The 23,761-nt window shown below is 41.1% G+C and overlaps 1 protein-coding gene and 1 long non-coding RNA gene across 5 annotated transcripts in view; both read right to left on the bottom strand.

Moving 5' to 3' along the window:
• Positions 1-23,761, bottom strand: part of LOC309350028 — a 494,376-nt gene that overhangs the window by 15,607 nt on the left and 455,008 nt on the right. The gene's annotated exons all lie outside the window — the stretch shown is intronic.
• CPEB2 (cytoplasmic polyadenylation element binding protein 2) overlaps positions 1-23,761 on the bottom strand; it is a 68,662-nt gene that overhangs the window by 2,603 nt on the left and 42,298 nt on the right. For all 4 annotated transcript variants that reach the window (XM_081876277.1, XM_081876279.1, XM_081876278.1 and 1 more), the window contains 6 exons: positions 15,704-15,874; positions 13,714-13,803; positions 12,021-12,139; positions 9,434-9,548; positions 5,972-6,153; positions 1-1,616 (listed from right to left, as the gene is read on the bottom strand). The exon at positions 1-1,616 is cut by the window's left edge and continues 2,603 nt beyond it. In XM_081876277.1, coding sequence (XP_081732403.1) covers positions 1,389-1,616; positions 5,972-6,153; positions 9,434-9,548; positions 12,021-12,139; positions 13,714-13,803; positions 15,704-15,874 — 905 coding nt within the window. In that variant the 3' untranslated portion in view covers positions 1-1,388. The remainder of the gene's footprint in view (positions 1,617-5,971; positions 6,154-9,433; positions 9,549-12,020; positions 12,140-13,713; positions 13,804-15,703; positions 15,875-23,761) is intronic.

Below are 23,761 nucleotides of genomic sequence, written 5' to 3'. Positions count from 1 at the left end.
GGTCAAACAAGCACACACAGTTTAAGCCAGATTTCACTGTTGTCTTAAAGGTAAGATTTAGCTTATGCAACTAGCTGTCTGTATATTACACCATCTCCATTTTGACTTTATTTTATTACTAAAGCATTAAGTTTTCTTGTATGAGCATATTTTAATGCTCATTTCTCAGTAGTTTCCCATTTGGTGACTGGTTAGCAGTGGGCTGGCCATCTTTGGTTTGTAAAGGAAGTTTTAACCGTGAACAATCAAGAGGGCTGAAATAAATATAAATCTATTTAAAAATCTAGTAATTTTGCTCAAACGTGTCTAAGCTACACCACTCCACACTAATTAGAACCACACATCACAAAGTTGCACAGGGATTACAATATTACATCCAGTCTGCAAAAATTGAATTCCACTACCAACCAAGTCACAAAATGGCTGCACTTTCTAATCTAAAACTAGTTTGCATATTGTACACATGTAGGACATTTTTAGAGAAAAAAAAACTTGAGTCACAATAATGCATGCAAGTGTCTTTTGTTACAAATTTTGCGGTTTGCTCATGCTATCTAGATTTCAGAGCATTAAAAAAACATTTTCAATAACTCACCTCTTGTTAGATCTAGTGCATGCATATGGTGTATACAGGTAAGTAAACATGCAATTTTTCACATTCTAAAACTATGGCACTTTATGCCATATTGTGCTGCCTGCATTTTAATCGGCAATGCAGTGTATCTTAAAACGTTTTAATCCCGTATTAATAGGTGGCATTACACACAACACCTATATAGCAGCAAAGCTAATACAGCTTGTGATTATAAATGTTTAAAAATAGCTAATAAATCAGATTATCTTGAGGTATTATTTCTTGCAAGTCAAAATGGAGAGCAAAAAATCAACCCTATTTTTTTTTAATCGATGTATACACTGAAAATAGCAACAACAATAAAAATAAGCTTTTTTGTAGCAGACATATCCCATCTTCACTATTTTTGCTACCTTTGGTAAATTACTAGGGCAGATCTTGAAGTTAAAAACCCATGTTTAGAAATAAGTGCACGCTTCACCCACTAAATATAGCAGCAGACAGTGTGCCCCTATGCAAAAACATTCTCATATCTAGTTTTAATTTTACATATAAAAATAAGTTGGAGAAAATACAAAAAAACATTTTTTTTATTTTAACATGAAAATATCACAAAAATTATTAAGCCTGAGATGTAGGGTTTTGGTGAAAAACAAGAGGCTTTGTAGTGTTTTGGCTGCTGAAAAAGATGCATGTATTGAGAGTCGGGGTGAGAAGCAGAAGAATGCACTTATTTCTTCTGCATGTCAGTATCTTCAAACACAGTAAGCCACATGCACCCTTTGTTTCTTAAGGAGATGCTGGAGAAGCAGGCTCAGTTCCAGCGGAAGTGGATCTGGCGCGGGCGGTCAGCCCCTTCCTTAACCAATGGCTTATGGAATTCACGTCCTGCCCGAGAGTGGATATTCGCCCAGCAAAACTCACAGTAATACTGCAGGCAAGTGACATTGGCACAAAAAAAGGGAGCAAACTTTCCACCACACCGTGCGCCCTGGCATTCGTCACACATCTGGTCATCCAGCACATATGGCTTTACCTCCACCTGTTTAAGAAACAAGCGCACAAGAGGACAAGCGATCGGATTAGCTTCACATATCGTTAAATTTGTATCCTTTCTTTTCTCCAGGGAAATCTGGGTGGCATAAATGAGCTCGCCCCACGAGGACGGTGCACATCAGTTAAGTTATATTAGATAGTGGCTGGCCCAAGTGAGCTTCATGCTGAACAGGGGCTCTAACGCAACCCTTATTTCAAATTTAACAACCAATCTACTTCATCACACTAGGCCTCGAGGGTTGTTTTTTTGTGGGAAATAGGGATAGTAGTGAGAAGCAAAGAAGATGTATAGTATTACATCTGGACTCGGCGCTTAAAACGAAGAAGTAAAAAATGATCAGCAAACAACTTGGCTTGCCCTCTCAAATTTTGCCAGGCACTTTTACAATAGTTTTATAGATTATAAAATTAGAGAGTTTACAGTAAAAATCAGAGCCAGGAAATCAAAGCAAATAAGTGAAAAATGACACCCCACCCCCCACAAATGGGTTTTAACTAGTGTTCACTATGTATGTATTATAAAGTTAATCTATTCAGAATCCTAGTTCAATATACAACTATCAACAAATTGTGAAGATGTGCTGTGAACATGCACACACACACACACGTGAACCAAATTTATAATTGTGAGTATATGACTCTCATGTTGAGTTTTTGTTCAAAAAATATTTACTTATTTAAATGACCCTGAAGTGTATATGGATTGTGTCACTCATTTAATAAATCTTTGTGGTTGAAAAATATGACATCATCATCAAGGTAGCTACCGTCACAAAAAAGAACAAAATTCATCAGTATCTATTGGAGGAGGTTCACTGTATTCCCTCTCACTGGAAAGGTATTTCCATGTGCTACAAAACTTTCCATTTTGCTTGAAAACTTCCCCTTTTAATTTTGGGTAAAAAAACCAAAACATTTTTTAAAGTATTACAGAACTGACAGCTTAATTACAATTGTTTATTGATTTAGTGTTTGCATTGCAGATGCCCCCCCCAATAGAAATGTCTTTGGGTGATGAAATAATTTAAACATCTCCTAAGTCCAAGAAACATGTTTTCTGGAACACATTCTATAATAGAAATACCTTTCCAAAAGAGTTTAGTGAATTAATTGTTTGAATAGATAACTAAATAATGTAACTGTGTCCATCTTGATGATGTAGTCACAGCTGTAAATAACAGCTGAGAAAGTAACATCATAGATATTCTTCAACTACCAATATTTATGAATCAAAAGGAACTATATATAGTTAACATTACATTTGATACTGAAGGATTTTTCACACATTATGCTTGCAGACTAAATGTGAAAATGTTAATAGACTCCACCAGTGGTCAGAAATGTAGAGATCTTATTAAAACTTCTGCTAATTAAATCCTAACAAGATACAGGATTAAAATGTTATATTTTATATATGCAAAGCAGAAATATGTAGGATGGATGTTATCATTTTCTTACTTGAGTTGTTGTTGCATTAAGTAGTTCTGGGTCATTTTCTTTACCTGACCACTCTAGGAGAAATTCAGTAGCATTGTAGGTGGGTGAGGTGTTTATGTTCTATTTGCTAAAAGTCTTAAAATAATCCCAGGCCTTTGCTGTTCATTAATGCCAGCTTGTTGTGTCTGCCCTGCAAATGCTGCTGTATTTTAATGTATTTTTATATTGTTGTGAATTGCCTTGAGATATTTTTTTTTAAGAAATCATTTTAAATAAACAATTTTCCAATATATGTTCTTGTTTACTTATTGGTGGTGCTTTGGTAGCCCCATCATCTTCATTCTAACACTGCCAGCTATTTCTCAGCGTGTTTTTATAAAGGTGTCTGTTAAGGTTCAGTGTGGATTTTCTGGCTGCCAGAGAGACACCAACCAGTCTTGCATACTGTTTTCCTCCTCAACAAATCTGCCTGCCCAAATGGAAAAATGGCAAAGGTCCAGTGCCTAATTTGCATGAGACCTGTGCTTGCTGCTGAACTGCAACAGATTGTGTTAAGGAAGAAATCGGAACCCCAGAACAAAAAGCAGTTCAACATATTTTTTAAAGAAGACACTTCATGTTTCTCTTTTGTCCCTTATACAGTGAATAAACCAAGAGTTTACAAAAGTTGAAGTAAACTGTTGCTGCAAACTGTACTGAATCATTGTAAAAACCTTGTTGCAGAATGCAGCTGTGAAAAGATGTTATTTGTTTCAAATGACTTAACTTCAAACTACACCTTGTACACTGAAGATTCTTGAAATACCCGGATATAATGTGAAGAACATCCATTTCAAATTACATGGGTGGGTTTACAAAAGAAGACTTTCCAACAGCAGCCTTCACATAGATGGTGCCCTTTTGGGTTAAAATGGTGTGGCTGTTAGCTTGTCACTGGCAACACATGTACCCAAAGCACTTGCGGGAGGGCACTGAGAAATCCTTACTAATTTTGCAAAAGGTTAGTATATCTGAATATAATATTTTAAAAACTAGATGTTACAAGTTTCTAAAAGCAGCTTTTATTTAAATTGACGTATTCTGTGATGACCAATAGTTTCCCACAAATAAATTAAACTGAGAACTCCCCAAAAGTTGATTGTTCCTGTGTATCTTTCCCAAAATGATGATTTATGTACGTTTAGACTTTCAATCGAAGTAGAACTGGTGTGTGTGTGAAGGGGGTGGCATTGGGCATGCTGGCTCTGACTCCTTGCTGAACTCAGTGTCCATACAATCCCACCTGTGTGAGACCTAAAAGCATACTCCTCAACATAAGTGGACTTTGTTCCTTCAATTTTTGCAAATACATGGAAAATCAGTGTGGTGAAGGTGTGTGACGAACAGGTACAGATCAAACATATGTAGGCATTTGACACATGTCAGTCCATTCAAACTCTCAAAGATATTCCTAAGAATTTGGATTGGGGTCGACAATCATTTTATAAGCTCATCAAGGGGCCAATGTACACAGAAGTTTTGGAAACCTTGTTTGGTGAGACTTGTATTTGGGATACAGTTTCACCTCGGTGTAGCTTTTCTGGCACCAAAATCTCTGTGTTGCCCAGATTTTGTAAGTAACTGTTTGTTGCTGATTGACATGATCAGATGATCTAGACCAATTAAGACCTTCCGTTATCTATCTCAGGCACTCTGCTGCCAGAGATCTTACTGTGGCAACCCCTCCCCGCCTTCGACTTGCTTCTTGTCATGCTAGTCAATGTTTTCACTAAACAACTTCTTGCATAATGAAATCAAATCCAAATGTTGCCCAAATATAGGCTGAACACAAAACATAGGTAAGAATCCCCTTGAGATAAATATTCAATTATCAAAGCTTCACAGAGATAATTTCTGACTGACTGTCCACTTTTGGCTTTTTTGTATGAATCATGCATTTATTCATATATGAACCACCTTGTGGCTCAGTGTCCATCAAAGTGACTTCTAATACACAAGAAATTAAAATAAGCCCCATATGGTTCAGAGAGAAGAGAGGTTTTCAAGAAACCAGAGGAACTGGAACTACTGCATAGGGAGATTGATTTATTCTCCTCTTGGCTATGATACTGAAAGGTCTAGCTTGACTTGAATAACCTGCAGGGAGACAGTAGACAGGGACCTGTGACTTATTTTGGGAGGGCAAGGGGCTGCTGCTCTACTGGAAATTTCCCCAGCTGTTGTTGAAGGTTCACCAACTGAACACTGGAATGAATGTCTCTCTGGAAAAACATGCTGAGTGCTTCAGGAATCATCTACATGTCCATTGAAATCACATGTGGATGATATTGGACGGAAACACACTATGTAGCAGGAAACATATTAAAAGATAGGGCAGTGGAGATATATAATTGGCATGTGTGTGTGTGTTTTGTAAGAGCAGTGCTTTTTTCAGGGGGTACTCAAGGGTATGCAGTACCAGCTCCTCTCTTTCTTTGGTTAAAAGATGTGACTCTTACTGTAACAACTTCATGGTGAGTACCAGCACATATTTTTCTAGAAGAAAAGCACTGTGTAAGAGCAAATGCAGTTCTAAGCTCTGGAGCAGGTCTATGGCACCATGGGAGGGATATTAACCCTCCAATTGATTAGAGCCAGTTAATCTTAACATCTTGTAAGATCCTGACATCCCACACAGACACTAGGCAATAAGTTTTTCTTAACGGCAACTGGCTTGCAGCCCAGGCTGTGCGCGTGTGCACACTCATACACCCTTTGACTTTGCGCCCAAGTAAAGTGACCCCTCCCATGCTTAGACCCTCATATGCTTTTCAAAATGCAGTCTGTCCAGTTGGTCCCATAGAAAATAATAGTTGCTATGAAATACAGCAATGTCATGATTGATATTAATTTGATACAACTTACTCGTTTATCAATATCACCATGTTGAAGCTGAACAAACCGAGCACTAATAGCAGCAATGTAGCTCTGCTGATTGGAAAAAGCAACTCGCCCAGCACCTTTTGGATATTTGAGTTCAGGATCTGTATCAATTCCTGCGTAGCAAACTCCACCATACAGACGGTCCATTATCATGGCTAATTCCACTACAGAAGAACAAAAAACATTGCAGTAACATTAAACTAAGTTGATATACTTTAAATGGGACACATATTTATAAACTATAATGGATTATGGGATGGGAAAACCCATAAGCCATGGATTCTGTGATTTGCTGAATAGCAAAAATAGTGCCAAGAATTAAGAGTTAAGCTAGCAGTGGTGGGACAAAAGGGCAACTTGTACTGTACAAGGCTACAATCCCCGGCACCAGGCAACACCTGCTTGCAGTGCTGTTGTGTTAGGAAGGGGGATAACACCCACTGTGGTGCAACAGTATTGCACAAATAGCAATTTGCAGACAAAAGGAGACAGGTTTACCAGTGGCATTTCATGCTGCCGACTACAGGCAGAAGTAAATGTCTAGACACTTTGTTGCAGTTATTTTTGTTCAACTGCTAGCAATAACCTGTAGTGATGAGAAGGGTTTTAGGACTGCGTGGTTTTGATCCCACAAGGTATTTGCTATACTCTTTACGGTACAAACTTGTGCTTGTACCCATGCAAACTAAAGAAGATTTGGTTTCAAGACACAATTATTTTACCCAGAACTACCTATTAAAAAAGCTGAGCTGCAAAGTAGCTTTCGTTCAGGGCCTGCTCACATGGTTATAAGTGCTTCGTATATGTATTCCATCATTCACATGCAGACCTACTTTACACAATGTTATTCATGCAAAGTGAACCCATGTAGAGGGCATCTGTGCCACAAATGTGAAGGAAAGAGTGTGGAAACTGGGGATATGCACGCTTGATCCATTATATATGTAGGATCCATAGCTAAGCAACTGTATTAATCCAATCCATGCATTTACTACATTTAACCTACTGTTTCCTCTGAGTTAATCTATATTGGAGTGGGAACATCCAGCCTGTGGGCCAAACTTGTCCTGCCAGTTTTCCCTATTTGGCTTTTTGCAAGTATCAGGACGGGGAGGGCCTTGCAAGCCTTCCCCTTTCAACCTTTGATGTCCGGATTTTCACAGGAGGGCGTGGCCTATCAGTAAATTGTGATGCCAAGTGATTGACAAGGGGGTTGCCTTGTTCACCTTTCAAAGTTGGCCCACAGGGTGCAGCCAAAAAGCACCGACACAAGCACCTGTTTGATAGCACATCCCTAGTAAACACTTATGAGAATGCCTACTAATAGCTCTTTAACAGTACCTGACAATATGTGAAAGTAACTTGATGCATTTTAAGATTAACAAATTTATTATGGCATAAGCTTTTGTGGACCACAAAGCACCACATCTAATACATGAAGCATAATTCTAAAAAGGCAAACAGATGGGGTGGGGGAAATGTAGAGGAGTAAATGAAATGCAAAAAGAACAGGCAGTGACTATTACATAAAAGGAAAATAGTTAGTGACCAATTAATGAGGCAGTGTAAGTAACAGAACATGGCATCCTGGTATTGGTAATCTAACTGTCATATGTAGCTTTTTTTTAAAAAAGTATAATCTTGATTCAAGCCATAGGTGACAGAACTGATTTGCCTAATAAATTTAATCCATCCGATTCATAGAATCATAGAATCATAGAGTTGGAAGAGACCACAAGGGCCATCGAGTCCAACCCCCTGCCAAGCAGGAAACACCATCAGAGCACTCCTGACATATGGTTGTCAAGCCTCTGCTTAAAGACCTCCAAAGAAGGAGACTCCACCACACTCCTTGGCAGAAAATTCCACTGTCAAACAGCTCTTACTGTCAGGAAGTTCTTCCTAATGTTTAGGTGGAATCTTCTTTCTGGTAGTTTGGATCCATTGCTCCGTGTCCGCTTCTCTGGAGCAGCAGAAAACAACCTTTCTCCCTCCTCTATGTGACATCCTTTTATATATTTGAACATGGCTATCATATCACCCCTTAACCTCCTCTTCTCCAGGCTAAACATGCCCAGCTCCCTTAGCCGTTCCTCATAAGGCAACGTTTCCAGGCCTTTGACCATTTTGGTTGCGCTCCTCTGGACACGTTCCAGTTTGTCAGTGTCCTTCTTGAACTGTGGTGCCCAGAACTGGACACAGTACTCCAGGTGAGGTCTGACCAGAGCAGAATACAGTGGCACTATTACTTCCCTTGATCTAGATGCTATACTCCTATTGATGCAGCCCAGAATTGCATTGGCTTTTTTAGCTGCCGCGTCATGAGCTGTTGGCTCATGTTAACTCTCAGTGGAGTTTCCCTTTCAATTGTCTTTGTTCAAAAATGGTTATCTTGAGGTCAGTTACACAGTTTCCTGGTAGACTGAACTGTTCACCTACACAATTCTGGATATTACCGAAATGTCAGATTTGCACCCACTTATTCTTCTGCACGGAGATAGATCTGTTTGTTCTATGCAGAGTGCAGAAGAACATTGCTGGCAGGTGATGGCCTATGTCACTTCAAACGATGAGAAGGTATATGAACTCTTGATGCTGTGGCTTATGTCCTGTAATGTCTTCACCACTGCTCTGGTGAAGAAGGCTCAGCAGAGAATTTATTTCCTCAGACTTTTAAAGAAGAACAATCTGAGTGAGAAACTGCTGGTGTCCTTCTACCAAGGCTCCATAGAGAGCATTCTCACATACTGTATTTGTGCTTGGTTCTCCAGTTGTACAGCTAGGGAGAAGAAGGTGCTCCAGAAGGTCATAACCACAGCCCAAAGGATTATTGGTCATCCTCTCCCATCTTTGGAAGAACTGTACGGTTCCCGTTGTCTTAGGAAAGCAAACAACATCCTGCAGGATTCATCTCACCCGGGATACAGTCTGTTTGCACTACTGCCTTCTGGCAGGAGATATAGAAACATCAAGTCAAGGACAAATAGACTGAAAAATAGTTTCTATCCAAGAGCTGTGGCCTTTTTGAATGCTGTAACTCGATAGTGTGACCTGGAAGTTTGATGGGTGTGGGTGTGGGTGTGGCTGGAATGTGGTTTGTTTGGTTGTTGTTGCTGTTTTGCTTTTGTTGTTTTTTTAAGGGATGGCATCCAATTTCGTTGCACTGTGCAATGTTGCACTTGTGTAATGACAATAAAGAATCTATCTATCTATCTATCTAATAGTGGCGCCAGGGCATATTAGAGGAGAACACTGGGATCTCAGTTTACTGCACAGTCTGGTCTTCCTGTTTGTGTCTTTGTTATGTGGCCTGTTGTTGGCTGAAATCAAAGTACTGTACCACAATTAAGCTAGCTTGTGAACAAGGGTGGTATGTGTGTTTAAAATAATGCAATGATAGTGCAATGTTAAAATTCTACAGTGCTTTAACAGTTCTATACTTACCAGCTCGTAATGGCCTGGGGACACCACCAACAAAAATTGTTTTTCGGGGATCAAGAGGCTGAGAACCATCCATCACAAAGTCACTATCACTTAAGTTCCAGGGACGGATCTGGACCTATTAAAACAACAAAGAATAGATTTGCATATAAAGTTTTCACTAGATGTAGATGTAGTTTATTAATGCTTGGGACACAGGTCATTCACATCCAATATAAATAGGTTCAGTACAAAACCTAACAGTATAAAATACTGTATAAAACCACTCTGCTACCCAGAATCATACATAAAACCTACATCTTCACAATACTACATAAATCACAGTAACATATATAGAACTTACAAATTGAAAGAGTAAAATTTAATACAGATTAAAAACATTAATTATTAAAATATATTAAGGTTAAACAAGAGCATCTCCAACGCAGTCAACTGCAATCTCCTTAATAATTCTTGCCTGGATTTTCATTGCTGCTAGGGCAAAAAGAGAGACCTTGTGGGCTACCCTACAACTGGTGTCTGACAGGAGGTATTTTCTGGAATGGTATGGAATATAGATGAGGCAGAATAGATCCCAGAAATTTGGTTTTTGGATCAGAGTAAAGTGAATAAAAGAACTAATAGATCCTCAATATCTGGGGCCCTGCAAATACACAAGAGGAGTGCCAAGGAGGTATGAGAGTATCTGCCATCAATCAAAGCTGTGGGCATCATTAAGAAATGAAGGGCTTTAAATGCTTGTATAAGCTTTGAAAGGGACGTGGGTGGCGCTGTGGTCTAAACCACTGAGCCTAGGGCTTGCCAATCGGAAGGTCGGCGGTTCGAATCCCTGTGACGGGGTGAGCTCCTGTTGCTCAGTCCCAGCTTCTGCCAACCTAGCAGTTTGAAAGCATAACAAAGTGTAAGTAGGTAAATAGGTACTGCTCTGACAGGCAGGTAAACGGCGTTTCCATGCGCTGCTCTGGTTTTGCCAAAAGCGGCTTAGTCATGCTGGCCACATGACCCGGAAAAACTGTCTGCGGACAAACGCCGGCTCCCTCGGCCAGTAAAACGAGATGAGCACCGCAACCCCAGAGTCATTCGCGACTGGACTTAACTGTCAGGGGTCCTTTACCTTTTTAAGCTTTGAAAACAGTAACCAAGGGGTATGCACTGGCTATAAGATTTGGTTTGAGCCCTGATTTGGTGCTGTAAAAATTGGTTTAATTTGGCTTCAACTGGGTTCAAATCAGACCTCTGGTTTAGAAAACCTGAGCCTTTGTCTCTCCTCACTGACTATAATGGAGAAATCAATGAATAGCTCCACATTCTTCTATTTTAGACAGAACTGAATGAAATTTAGAGATATTTATTTATTTGTTTTTGTTATTTACATTTATGTCCTACCCTCCCTCCAAGGAGCTGACGATGGTATACTTGGTCTCCCCCTTCTCATTTTAGGTAACCCAGCGAGTTATATTCAAACCACTATACATCACACTGGTTCATACTGGTCCCATCTCAGTGAACAAAACCTGACAAACTACAGACTAACAGGTACAGGGTGCTTTTAAAGTATTAATTTTAAAAATAACCCTCTATAATTTTTATTTCTTTTTTGCCATATTAGATGAAATTTGCTAGCATAGTAGCTCGTTCCGAGGAGATAAATACAGTGGTACCTCGGGTTACATACGCTTCAGGTTACATACGCTTCAGGTTACAGACTCCGCTAACCCAGAAATAGTACCTCGGGTTAAGAACTTTGCTTCAAGATGAGAACAGAAATCATGCTTCGGCGGCGCGGCGGCAGCAGGAGGCCCCATTAGCTAAAGTAGTGCTTCAGGTTAAGAACAGTTTCAGGTTAAGAACGGACCTCCAGAACGAATTAAGTACTTAAACCGAGGTACCACTGTACTGCTAAATTTCAGAAGGATTGGTGCAGGATATTTAGAGCTAGGCACCTTTACATTTGATTGAAAGGATCTCAGAAGGATAAGTGTAGACAACTAAGGAATGGTGTTGAATGAAAAAATATATAAACAGTTCCAGTCTTTTTTGTGTCCTGCTCACTGGCATTAAAGTCAGGAACTAAATACAAATCTGATTTAACATGCTGCATGTTTAACATGTAGGGGCATGTGGCAGGGGCAGAACCAGAAGGACTTGAACATGCAGCATTTTGCATGAAAGCACCTCTAGCAGAACTACCAAAGAGCACAGAACAGACAAGAACAGGGTTGATGTATTACTTCACTGTGATTGGAGAGCCCTGATAAAATCAACTTGTTTAGTTGCTGTCTTTCAATATTCAAGGTACTGAACTTTTTATATCAACTGAATATATCCAGATGTTTGGGTCCAAGGATCAAAACAGTTATGAAAATTCTAGCAGAACCACTGCTGGGATCTGAGGAGGATTAACCTTCTTCCCTGCAGCAGCGATCCTGCTAACCCTCCACCACTGCTATTGTTGAAGGGGGAAAAACAGACACATTAAATGCTGGCCCTAAGTAACAACTTGCTTCTAGCTATTTTCATCACCATCCTCTTGGAAGCAGCCTTCATACAATGACAGTTAGCCATGTTAGGCCATGTTAGGTTCACTTACTGGCTTATCCTTGATAGTAGGGCTGGAAACACACAGATAAAGCTTTCCATCTTCTTCAATGCAGGCATCAATCAGTGCTTGAACAGAGGTCTCCTCTTGGAAAAGAAGGAATGCATAACCTGAACAGCACAGAGGGAAAAAGGCTTGAGTATCGTTAAGACATTCTTAAGTATGACCAAAAACCAAAAGACTCCATATGTATGTTTCCATGCACATACAGGAGTTTCCCTTGCACTGCTATCCAACACTCCACTGTTTCAGGTGGGTGTTCGGGAAAATGGGAACCTGCAAAGTTTTCATACCAGCATTGAAGCTACCTGATGAGATCCCAGGCCATGTTTTAAAACTTCTGGATAGTGAACAACTGAAGAGAGTAGGCTCTCAAGCAACACATACTCTGCCTTTTCTGAGTTTTCTTTTTAGGGTGGGTGGACTGCCCCTCCTCAGAACCATAGAGAGGGAATTCACAAGGTAATCTCACATTTTTACTTCCTCTGTTTACATATGGGCTGTAGAAAGTAGTACATACTGTACTGTAATAGGGCAGATACCAACAACACTGAAGCTACCTTCCATAATGCTTATTTCAAAGGCTGTGTTGACTCTTCATTCTCTTCCATCTAATACAGTAATGTTCAGTAAATGGATGAAAGACTTCAATGGGACTCCCTTGTAAACTGTGTCTACAGAGAACTTCTATATGCTGCAGAAGTGGCTGGATGTCACCCTGAGTGGACTATGGCGCCTTTGGGAATAGCTATTTCCAGGGCCTGATACAGTCCTACCTTGGTTGTTGAATGCCTTGGTACTTGGACATTTTGGTCCCGAACGCCACAAACCCAGAAGTGAGCGTTCTGAATGATTTTGGGAAGCTGAATGTCCGATGGGGCTTACGCACTTTCCAATTGAGTGCAGAAAGCTCCTGCAGTCAATCAGAAGATGCACCTTGGTTTTCAAACAGTTCTGAGATTCGAACGGACTCCCAGGACAGATCAAGTTCGACATCCAAGGTACCACTGTATGTTTTAAGAATATAGTCCATAGCTACTGATCAGCTGTAGAGATGGATACCTGAGCTCCCCATCAGGAGGGTTTGAAAGCTTGCACACTATTTTGCGACATTTTAGTTTACCTAACAAAGGTTCTAATATTGGTTTTGGATTTTTTGTTATGAGTGAATATACTTACCTTTACTTTTTGGGTGTACTACAAATAAATTTGGTTTTGTTTGAGTAGGAGCATGGCTTCTGTTTGTCATGTGGTATATTAAAAGTAAGGAAAGTGATTTAATTTTGTATGACATAAGACCGCCACTTTATTCTGGTAAGGAATGAAATACACCTTGCTCCCATAGCAGCATGCAGTGTTACCTCTCATACAGAGAAATGATATACAGGCTTTGAGGGCTAGCTCACAAATTGGAAACAGCGTCTGTATGTAAATTTGTGGAGAAACTATATGATGAACTGGGCTACCTACTGAGACTAACTGCAGTCATCAGTGTGTTGACACTCTTCTCTAGCTACTAGAAATACAGTAATGGATGCTGCACTTGGTTATGTGTACTGCCCAAGTCACCACACAATCATGTACAGATAAAGAATAGAGGGAAGCATGGCTCACATGTGTGAACGAGCTTCAAGTCTCTTCAAAAACTGCCTTATATGGAGTGAAGAACTCAGAAAAGCAATACCTTTAGGTGGAAAGTAGGATTTACTTTCTGCTTTGTGAGGCCAGTCAACGACCAGAGGTCCAAATCGTCTGAAGCTAGCAGTAATTTCATCTAAAAAAATTGATGCAAATAATTGAGTAAATGTATTGGCCTGCATTTCCTTTCTTAACATTTTCCACAGCTACTTGTGAACCATTTAATTAAGTCTAAGGTAATGTAGGGGACGCGGGTGGCACTGTGGTCTAAACCACAGAGCCCAGGGCTTGCCGATCAGAAGGTCAGCGGTTCGAATCCCCACAACGGGGTGAGCTCCCGCTGCTCAGTTCCAGCTCCTGCCCACCTAGCAGTTCGAAAGCACGAAGTGCAAGTAGATAACTAGGTACCACACGGGTGGGAAGGTAAATGGCGTTTCCGTGCGCTGCTCTGGTTCACCAGAAGCGGCTTAGTCATGCTGAACAACATCAAACCTAGCGTTATGTAAAATACAATTGATGAAGCCCAGGAGGGCGAAACAAGGCATTATTCCGGAAATCCTTGTCAAGATTCTGTGGAACTGTAGTAAGCTTCCATTTGGATTTTATGAACATACAAAGACATATGTGGAACAGAAACTAGCAGGTATTTGGACTCTATGAATGAACTGATCTATTGGGACTTCTGTTTACATTGTTATACTTTATGTGTTGATTATGTGCAAGAGAAGTATTTGATACTGTGATAAAAATACAGAAGAGAATTGTTTATGTGAATGCACAGCCGGTTACATTTTGTGTATTTGTTGGGCTTAGTCATGCTGGCCACATGACCTGGAAGCTGTCTGTGGACAAATGCCGGCTCCCTTGGCCTACAGAGCGAGATGAGCACGCAACCCCAGAGTCGTTCGCGACTGGACCTAATGGTCAGGGGTCCTTTACCTTTAACATAACGTAATTTTAAATGGCTCACATTGAAAGTAGTTCTGTGTGAACTCTCTTCCATGGAACCATTTGGGTTTACTAAACATTCCCGTTGAACAATCTTTGAACATTGCATTTGAAATGATTGCTTGCAAATCCCTGGATGGTTTTCCACACACAGAAGCTCATCGACCTCTCACGAGTAAAAGCATCTACTTGCCTTTGTAAAAGAGAGATGGGTAACTGAAGGTAGAGGCGGCTCACAGTAGACCACACTGGCAGGAGCTCGAGACAATGCTCCTGAGCGCAGGAGTACTGTATGGAGTTTGTGACAACTACGCTTCCCCCACCACTTCCCCCAGGAAAGCCCACTTCTGTTTACCATTAAATTGGAACAAATATCAATTCGTTTTTCTATGGATCGATGCATGTTTTGATTCATCGGTAAAGAATGGGTTTTCTCAGGGAAAGCAGCGGGACAAATGAAAAACCATGTCTACAAAGCATGGGACAAGCAAAAAACTTACTGTGCTTTCTAGGAATGGGACAAGCGGAAGTGAAGAGGAGCCCATAGTCCGGCAGGCTAGTTGCAGACTTTGCAAAGGAAGAGGATTTGAGGGGGTTGATTGTAAAGGTTAAAGAAGAAATTGGCAGGGAGGATAGACCCCATTTTAAGGGGGGTTTGGGACCAACTTGAAACGAGGTGCCCGTTTTCAAAGCTTTTTTGGCCTCACTTATTTAAAATATGAAACTATAATTAAACTAGCTTTTCAGAGCCGTGAAAACCAAACTCTTATAGACATACTTTTATTGATATATCTTTCAAAAACATGGAAAGACAATACAAAAGCAGCAATGCTTTATTTTTAAACTGTTTATACCAATTGCATTCCTGCTCTTGGAAGGGGCAAGCTTGCCCTGCTACCTTCCAGAGGCAAGAGACTAAGGGAGGTTTATTCCTTTGGGAGACTGGACCATGTTCTATAAAGTTTACTTTGAAGTTAATCTTACTGATTTCAGTAAAGCTTACTTCCAGGCAAGTGCATATAGGATCGCAGTATCAATTCCATATCTATTTGGTTTTTCCAAGACCCACCCCCAATCGAGCAATTCACCTTCATCAATATCTGGAGGAAGACCACCAACAAACACCTTCCGAGAGAAACGTTCTATCCGTTCTCCATTCTGATGAGCAGAATAGCATGTAGGTGAATTCAACACGCCTACTTGGTCACTATGACCATCATCCAGTAAGCCATCATCTATTGGAAAGAGGGAAGAACGTCCTGTGGGGGGGGGGGAGAGAAAGAGAGAACAGAATTCAGTGTTATTTATGGATTCTTTATTCAAACCTCTAATGGTCAGACTAGATGTCATTGAAAACTTCACGCTGGAGATCAGTAGCTTTGGGACCATGATACAGGAGGAAAAAGTTAAAAACACACCTGCTACACGGCATAGTCCCAATTCTGACACGCACACCTCCCCGTGTTTAAAAATAGGTATGGGATTTTTGCATGGGGGTTACGTTCTGCCTTGCCCCCTTTTCTGGCCACTTCCAGGTCGTGGAATGAACACAGGCGCAGTCGCAGACTTGGATAAGTATAAAACAGTCATTGCCTGTATGTGAAATATGTATTCACAAATTTTATGTATCATGCAGTTGGACTGTTAGTAGCCTTGGGCATGCTACTATCTCTCTCAATCAGCATTCTCACCTGCAAGCTGAAGACAATAACAGACATCCCTATAAAGCTGCCATAAGGATTACTAAGTTCACATAAGTGAAGTGTTTTAATGCACTATACAATGCCAATTCTGCAATGCGAAAGAAAGAAAGAAAGAAAGAAAGAAAGAAAGAAAGAAAGAAAGAAAGAAAGAAAGATTAAAGGAATGACCGCTCCCCACTTAAAAAACGGGGGGCGCCCTTTGCGTGGACGCGCGCAGCCCTGGATCTGGAGTGGCCCCATCAACATAGGCTTTGCCTTCCCTCAGGTGGGATACCTGGAGGTCCCCGCCTACCCCAGTGAGTTGTCCAATCCCACCTGGGGGAAGTGTTGCCAGGGAAACCAGGCCAGGTAGGGGGAGGGATTACCTGCGCACACAATAGAGGGTGGATCTTAATTGGTAATCCTCACTTGGCTCCAGAGCTTCTCCCACCCTACCCACCCTCAGTTAATGTCTTCTTTTGCAGGTTAACTTTTCTTCATAGGTTTTGCAGGTTAACCTGTCTGCACAGGTATGCGGGCGCTGCTACGATAAGGTCGCTGTTAAAGGGCCAGAAAGGAATTTCCCTGCATTGGCAGGTTTCGCCTTTCCCGTAGCAAAACGTCACAACTTTGGCGGTATCAGGCCTTGGGCGGAATCCTTTAGTCCATCTTCCTCTTTGCGGCGGCGATACCAGGGTTCCCTGTTAAAGGGGTTTTTGAAGGGAGGCTTTGGCCGTACGCCGAAAGGTCGTCATTGCTCTCCCCTGCGGCGGCGTAACGGGGGCGGCTATCTCTGCTTGAACATATGTTCTCCAGAGCCGGCCCATCCCCCCCCCACACACTGGATAACCCTGATGCTCCCTAGGTCCCCGGCTGGGGACTAGGGAGGGAGAACGCCCAATGCCTGAGCCAAGGTCTACCCACATTTGAAATTTAATAAAGTTGTGGCCAATTTAATCCCATAGCACGTTGTCTAGAGTCGTTATTCCACATGACGGGGGGGACCACTCGGGATCTGGGGACTCCGCCTGTCCACGCAATTATGTTTTCAAATACCAAAAAAATCATTTTTGCCAATTTTAAAATATTTAAGGAAAGCAAATTTCAAAAGTAAAGCAAAAGATTAATGTGTTGCTTTAATAAAACTATATTGTTTTGAATAAATATAATTAGAACTGTTACAATATCGGTGCTTCAGAGTTCAGGCTGCGATCCATTGTGGGATTACCATTTTAACCAATGTGGAACTTGCTTGCTCAAACAAATACAGAATCCATTTACAAAAGCCACGCTTATAATATAGAATTCATAGCAGTCCTGTCTTTCCCTGGTTTGTTCTCCATTAATCCCTTTGCAATACTATCCAGGCCTAGTTGCTGTTATACTGAAGCAAAACATTAACTAGGATAAAAAGGACAGTTTAAGAGATTTTTTTTAGTGGGCATTGCTCTCCAGTTACAATAGAACAGATTTGGGTAGTAAGAGCTTGGCTGGGTACATAAAGGTCAGCTGGCTCATTCTGTTGTTGAACCGATGCTTGTAGGGCCCTAACTAGCTTTGAATTTGCAGTCATATTTTACCAGGGTAGCAGCTACTTTTTATAAAAGATTACTTGATATCCAGATGGGACCTTTAGTAGGATTACATACACCCACACCCACTTATGTGCATTCCACTTGAGTGCAACCACATCTACACACGTCATAGTTAAATAAATGATTCTGGGATTTCTGAAGCAGCAAAATGTTATTTATAAATTGTTTAATAAAATTATTATTTTTTTAAAAAAGTAAGAAATTAATAAGTATTGGTGCTTCAGGCAGCAGAGATTTAATTTTAATATGAAAACATCCTAAAAACTAGCAAGTAAACAGTCCAATATGTTCCATTTGCCAGCAATTGTCAAACTGCACATAAAACCAGAGGGATGTCATACATATTGCTAAATCTCCTATGTTCCAATGAAACTGGGCATAGATGCCTAACTGACTGGTTCAGAGGAAACTACAGAAGATAATGGTATTTCAGAGTAGATTTTTCTCAGTTTACTGGGAAAGCTTTTGTGACTGAAACAAATTTTAATTCAGCTATGGTGTGAAAGCACCTGATTGGCACTGAGGCTCAGCAACCAGACAGGAGTTTACTTGGAAACAAAAACACGAAACAGCAACCAAACAAAAGAGACAATGCTCACCAGGTGCTGAAAAAAATATTATTCATTGGGTGGTGTCCAACAAACTCATTCCATCTGCGCAAGGATGTCGGATACCACACAATATTTACAAAAGCATTCCTATGCTCCGTTATTATGGCTAACACATTCTGAATATGACATCGCGTCACCAGAGGCAGTAGATACTTCTTGTATCCGGAATGAGAAGTTTCTTTGTCTTTTCAGAGAGCACTCCCAAAATACAAAGGAACGTCTTATTCAGAAGGAAAGTACTGCCTCTGATGAGAAGATGTCATACTCAAAATGTGTTTGCCATAACAGAACTTAGGAATGCTTTTCTAAATAAAGTACTCATTTTTTAGTACCTGCCAAGGTATGGCTTTTCGTTTTGTTTGGTATTGTTGCCCTTCTTTTTTCCTACAGATTGCCTATGAACTCATTATGCTCGGAATGCCTCCCTTAAGGAAATAAACATACACAAAGTGGTGGTGGTTTTCAAAAAAGAGGGAAGGGGAAACATTGTATGTAAATGAAATTTATCCAGACTCGTTTCTGAGTATTGAAATAGCAAAGTGCCTCACTGTGACTTATTTGTGAAGGAATTTCACAGAGGGAAACAATCAGATGGCCTTTAATATGGGCTCCACATTGTTTTCAGTGCAAAAAGAGCTGCTTCCAGGAGAGCGTGTGTCAGGGGCTCAGGAGCAGAGGCACAGGGAAGATGGGAGATGGAGAGCGAGGGCGAGGAATCAGAGGGCAGTGTAGGAGGAGACAGTGGTCCGAGGGATTCCATAAGCCTCTCCAGCAAATCGGAAGATTCACAGAAGGGAGCGCCAGTGGCCAGGGGTAGGGGGGTCCCAAGGGGAACGCCCCAGGAGCAAGGGGGGAGCAGGGACTCCCAGAGTAGTAGTTGGAGATCAGGACCAGCTTCCCCACCAGAGCAGAGTGGGGGGGGAAGGGTCCCAGGCATCGGGACCAGTACTTCCCCCACCAGGGAGAGAAGACGAGGCAGAGCTGACCACGCCTTCCTCGGAGAGTCGTACAACGGAGGGGAGGTCAGATCCGGCCAGTGTCACGGAAGAGGGAAGCAGTGATAGAAGCAGTGTAACGGTTAGGAGAAAGGTCACTGGGTTGGCGCGAGAAGCAAGTTCAAATGTACAGGAGCGCGGGACAGCAGAGAGTGAGGATTGGGAACCGGGTCCTAAAGCACGCCGGAGGCAAGGGGAGGAGCTAAGCGACTCAGCGTCGGAAGAGTCCAGGAAGGGCAATGCCCCAGAGGGCAGGAGGACCCAGAGGAGGAGAGAGCAGCGCAGAAGGTGGAGCAGGGCTAGGATCTTAAACTGGTGCGGAAGGGGAAGTGATTCAGATAGGACTTCGCTGATCTAGAGTCTAGACGTAGGGTTGCACGCTCTGGCTTTAAAATGGAAACTATACTTCAATAAAGACTTTTGTACATAATATCAGCCTGGCGTTGGTTCTCTGTGAGCTGGGACCTAGAGGCAGCCCTGACAGCGTGAGTTACTTCTGCTTGGATAGGTTTCCATTAGTGAGGCCAAGGATGCTGACGGGGTGCCTGGAGGGCACTTACACGTGTGCACTCAACCTTTGTACATCTTGGCTGGACAGGGTAAAGAAGATGATCGGCTGGGTCCAGGAGACAATGAATGCTTCACTGAGAAATGAACCAAATTTTGGTTGCCTTGATGGCAACAGTTATGAGGCATTCCTGTAGAAGCTGTTTTTGGCCACCAATGATTTTGGTAACAATTGACTGTTCACTGATAACTTTTCCCCCAGGGAGTCTCTCCAGCAGTTAGTAACAATTTAGCTCCAGAAATCCTAGATGAAGCTGATTATCTAAACCAATTTCAGTGTGACTTTCAACAGTTGGGCCACCCTTATGAAAGATCTACACAGGAAGACAGACAGAGGGAGCCCAACCCTGTCTGTTTTTTTTTTAAAAAAAAATATTTCAAGTAAAGAAAAAGGTGGTGGTAGACAGTTGGCCTGCCCTATGATGCTTATGTTAAGAGTTTCCCAGGCTATTTAACATAAAACCATCAAATGAGGTCATTTGGAGATTTGGAATAAAGCATAGTAAGTATTATACAGAAGACACCTGCATTTCTCTTTCAAATCCAATCCAAGTGGGGTTGTGAATATTCAGAACAGGTATTTGGAGTTAGTAATGGTGTAATAAACCAAGACTCAAACTAGATAAAACTAAGATATAACAAAAGTAATGTTTGTTGGTGTGAATTGACCAGAAAATAAAAAGGGTGGTCTGCCCTGGACGGGGTTCTACTCCTATTAAATAATCTGACCCACAATTTGTGTGATGCCTTAAAATCGGGCATTGCAGATTATATGTAGATGTTTTAGATGGGATGAAGTGTTTTGGCTGCTAGGATATGCCAGTTACAATCTTTATTAAAGACTAGAGTCACTTATGCCTTGGCAGCATCCAAGCTGGAGTACTGTAGTTAACTATTATTTGGGGGGCCACAAATAATTCAGAATGCAGATGCTAGGTTGTTTGCTAGGACATCTAGAAATGAATATACTTCACCTGTAAATGAAGATCTTTCATAGCTACCAGTTCATGTCCAGGGACAATTGGTTTTGACCTATAAAGTTCCATAAGGCCATGGACCATGATATCTATTCCCTTATGGCTGCTAAACTATCTGCTAAAGACCTGGTTCTTCATTCCCCCACCATCGGAGTAAGAAGAGCAACTTCTTGGTACTTCCTTGTTGTTTTGAAGACCACACTCCCCGATACCTATTCACCAAACTTGATGGTTAGGCACCAGGAAAAAACAGTTACTTAATTTGCTGCTGGAGATGTCTCATTTGTCATTATTTTACTGTTATTTATACCATATCTATTATTTTCATATGAAATTGTGAGCAACCTGGAAGGCTGATAGACCAAAAATATTTTAAACAAAACAAACCAAAGAATTAGGATGCAATTTCATGATTGTGGAGTCATGTTATCATGAAGTTCCTTGCAAGACTATGCAGGCCACCACCCTAAAAGAGGTAGTGGAAAGATGCACTTTTGCCCTAGAGGAAAGAAATATTTGAAAAAGGAACGGAAGAATTATAACCAAACCAAAAGAATCTGAATCAAACTATGGTGAACTGATACGAATGCCAACTCCACAAAGCAGGAGAAAAGAACATTTAACATGCTGTTAGCCTCTTAACCCAAAAAGCTCATGTTGTCATAGCAACAACACCCACATAATTAAGAAAACACCACAAAGTGAAGTGCAAAGGGCAGAATGAGAGTCAAAAGTTCTCTCTTTTGCATACGTAACATCTTTCATCACTACATATTAACAAAGAAACATCCTCCATTGAAAACAGGGTGTTATCTAATGCTGTCTGTGCACAAGCAGGGCAGACTTCCATTTACATGGTGAGGGTTCCTCCTCCTGCACTCCTTTCTGCAGCCCCCACCCCCACCAATGTGTCCCTAAAATCTGCTCCAGAGGGTTGGGGGGACCTTCAGAGCAACATTTTAAGAGAACACAGGAGGGAGAAGACAAAGTGTAAGTTTGCTTCCGTGGTGTTGGATATTACTGAGACAGGTGTGTGTGTGTGTTCGTGTGTGTGTGCGTGCGTGCAAGCATACATGTTCACCAGCCAATATGCACAAAGCTTCCCAAATGATGGTGGTTGGCACCCACTCACTCACCTCCAAGTATTTGGAACAAATTAGCCAGCTACAAAATGGCACCCTGGTAAGGAAGTGGATGACCTATAAAGATTATCGGTACCTTTGTGTATTTCACCTTTAGCTGTGATTTGCAAAGTGTGGGCCAAGCAATTGCTATCAGAAATAATATAGTATCAGAGATTTAACACATGAGTTTCATCTGGATTCTGTGCAGAGTGGTATGTGTGCTGACATGGATATCACTGAATTTCTTGGTCCTTTCAGTAAGTTATGTGGAATTAATGAGGATGTGTTCGTTCTATCCAATACCGTGAACCACTGAAAAATATGTAACCATGGATACATATGCATTTTATGTATCTTGGAGAATATCAAATTTAGCTGCCCAGGTGAGAGCACCTGAAACTGCAGGTTATGATTTTCAGCCACCTAAATATGGGAGTTTACATTCTGGAGTGCTACATATCCTCCAAAACAAGAAGGCAATGCTACCCAATTTGGCTTCGTGGTGACCGGGGACACTTTTCCCCATCTCCCACTGGAACACCAACTATGAACTTATATAGAGGTAACATACCTTTGCCACAGCTATACATGCACTAGTGACTTCCAGGTTAGGCTACTATGATACTCTATATAAGGGGTTGCCTTTGAAGACTGTTCAAAAACGTCAACAGGTACAAAATGTGGCTGTTTGACTACTCATTGGGCCCAGGTGGATGGAACAATTTCACCAAAATTGTGCCAGCTGCACTGGTTACCAGTGCGTCACCACTGGTGATGACCTTTGAAGCCCTAAACAGCTTGAAAGTAAGTTACTTTTAAGGGCTACTTTGCACTTGATCTGCCTATCTGTTCATTAAGATCTACTTCAGAGGCCCTTTTCAGACACCTACCTATTAAAAAAAAATAGGCACATGGAAACAGGCCTTTTCAGCAGCTAATTATGGAACTTGATTCAAAGCAAGATATCGCTACTTTTTAATGAGCCTTGAATACTCATTTTTTGTGATCTTTGAGGGCTAATCTAGGATCTGTAAATTGGATGCTCATTTTGCTGACTGAGCTAGATTATTTTTAATTTACTGTATGGTTTGTATATTTTTGGATGTAACTGTGTATTTTTAAATGATTTTATTGCTTGATTCTATGGGTATATTTATCCACAGTTGCAAACGAGATTGGGAGGCAGTGGTGCCTAAAAAGTGGGCTAAAAACCTACGAAATATATAAAGAACATAAATCTGAAGGTCCATTCAGCATCTAACAGAGACTAATCTAACTAAGTCTGTACACTTCCTTCTATAAACCATCTTGGGGCAGTTAAAATATGAAGGTATCATGCCATTAACATCACACCAACCTTTTCTCTTTTCCCTCCCATGTTATATTGTTAGACCTTAGCCTGATGGAGATGTTTGAGAAGTCAATCACTTTCTCAGTATTTTATGATGGTTTACTTGGTCCTAATAACTGTATTGCCCCATTGTGGATTTTGGGTCATGGTGACAAGAATCTCTTTGCTGTGGTGTTTCCCCATATTTCTCTTAATTTAAATCAATATATTATTTACCAATGCCCATTGCCATTAGATAGTGGAA

This window comes from Podarcis erhardii, assembly GCF_964252035.2.
Source record: "Podarcis erhardii genome assembly, chromosome: 9".
In the NCBI taxonomy this organism is placed as follows: Eukaryota; Metazoa; Chordata; class Lepidosauria; order Squamata; family Lacertidae; genus Podarcis; species Podarcis erhardii.
This window is presented reverse-complemented; position numbering and strand designations above follow the sequence as displayed.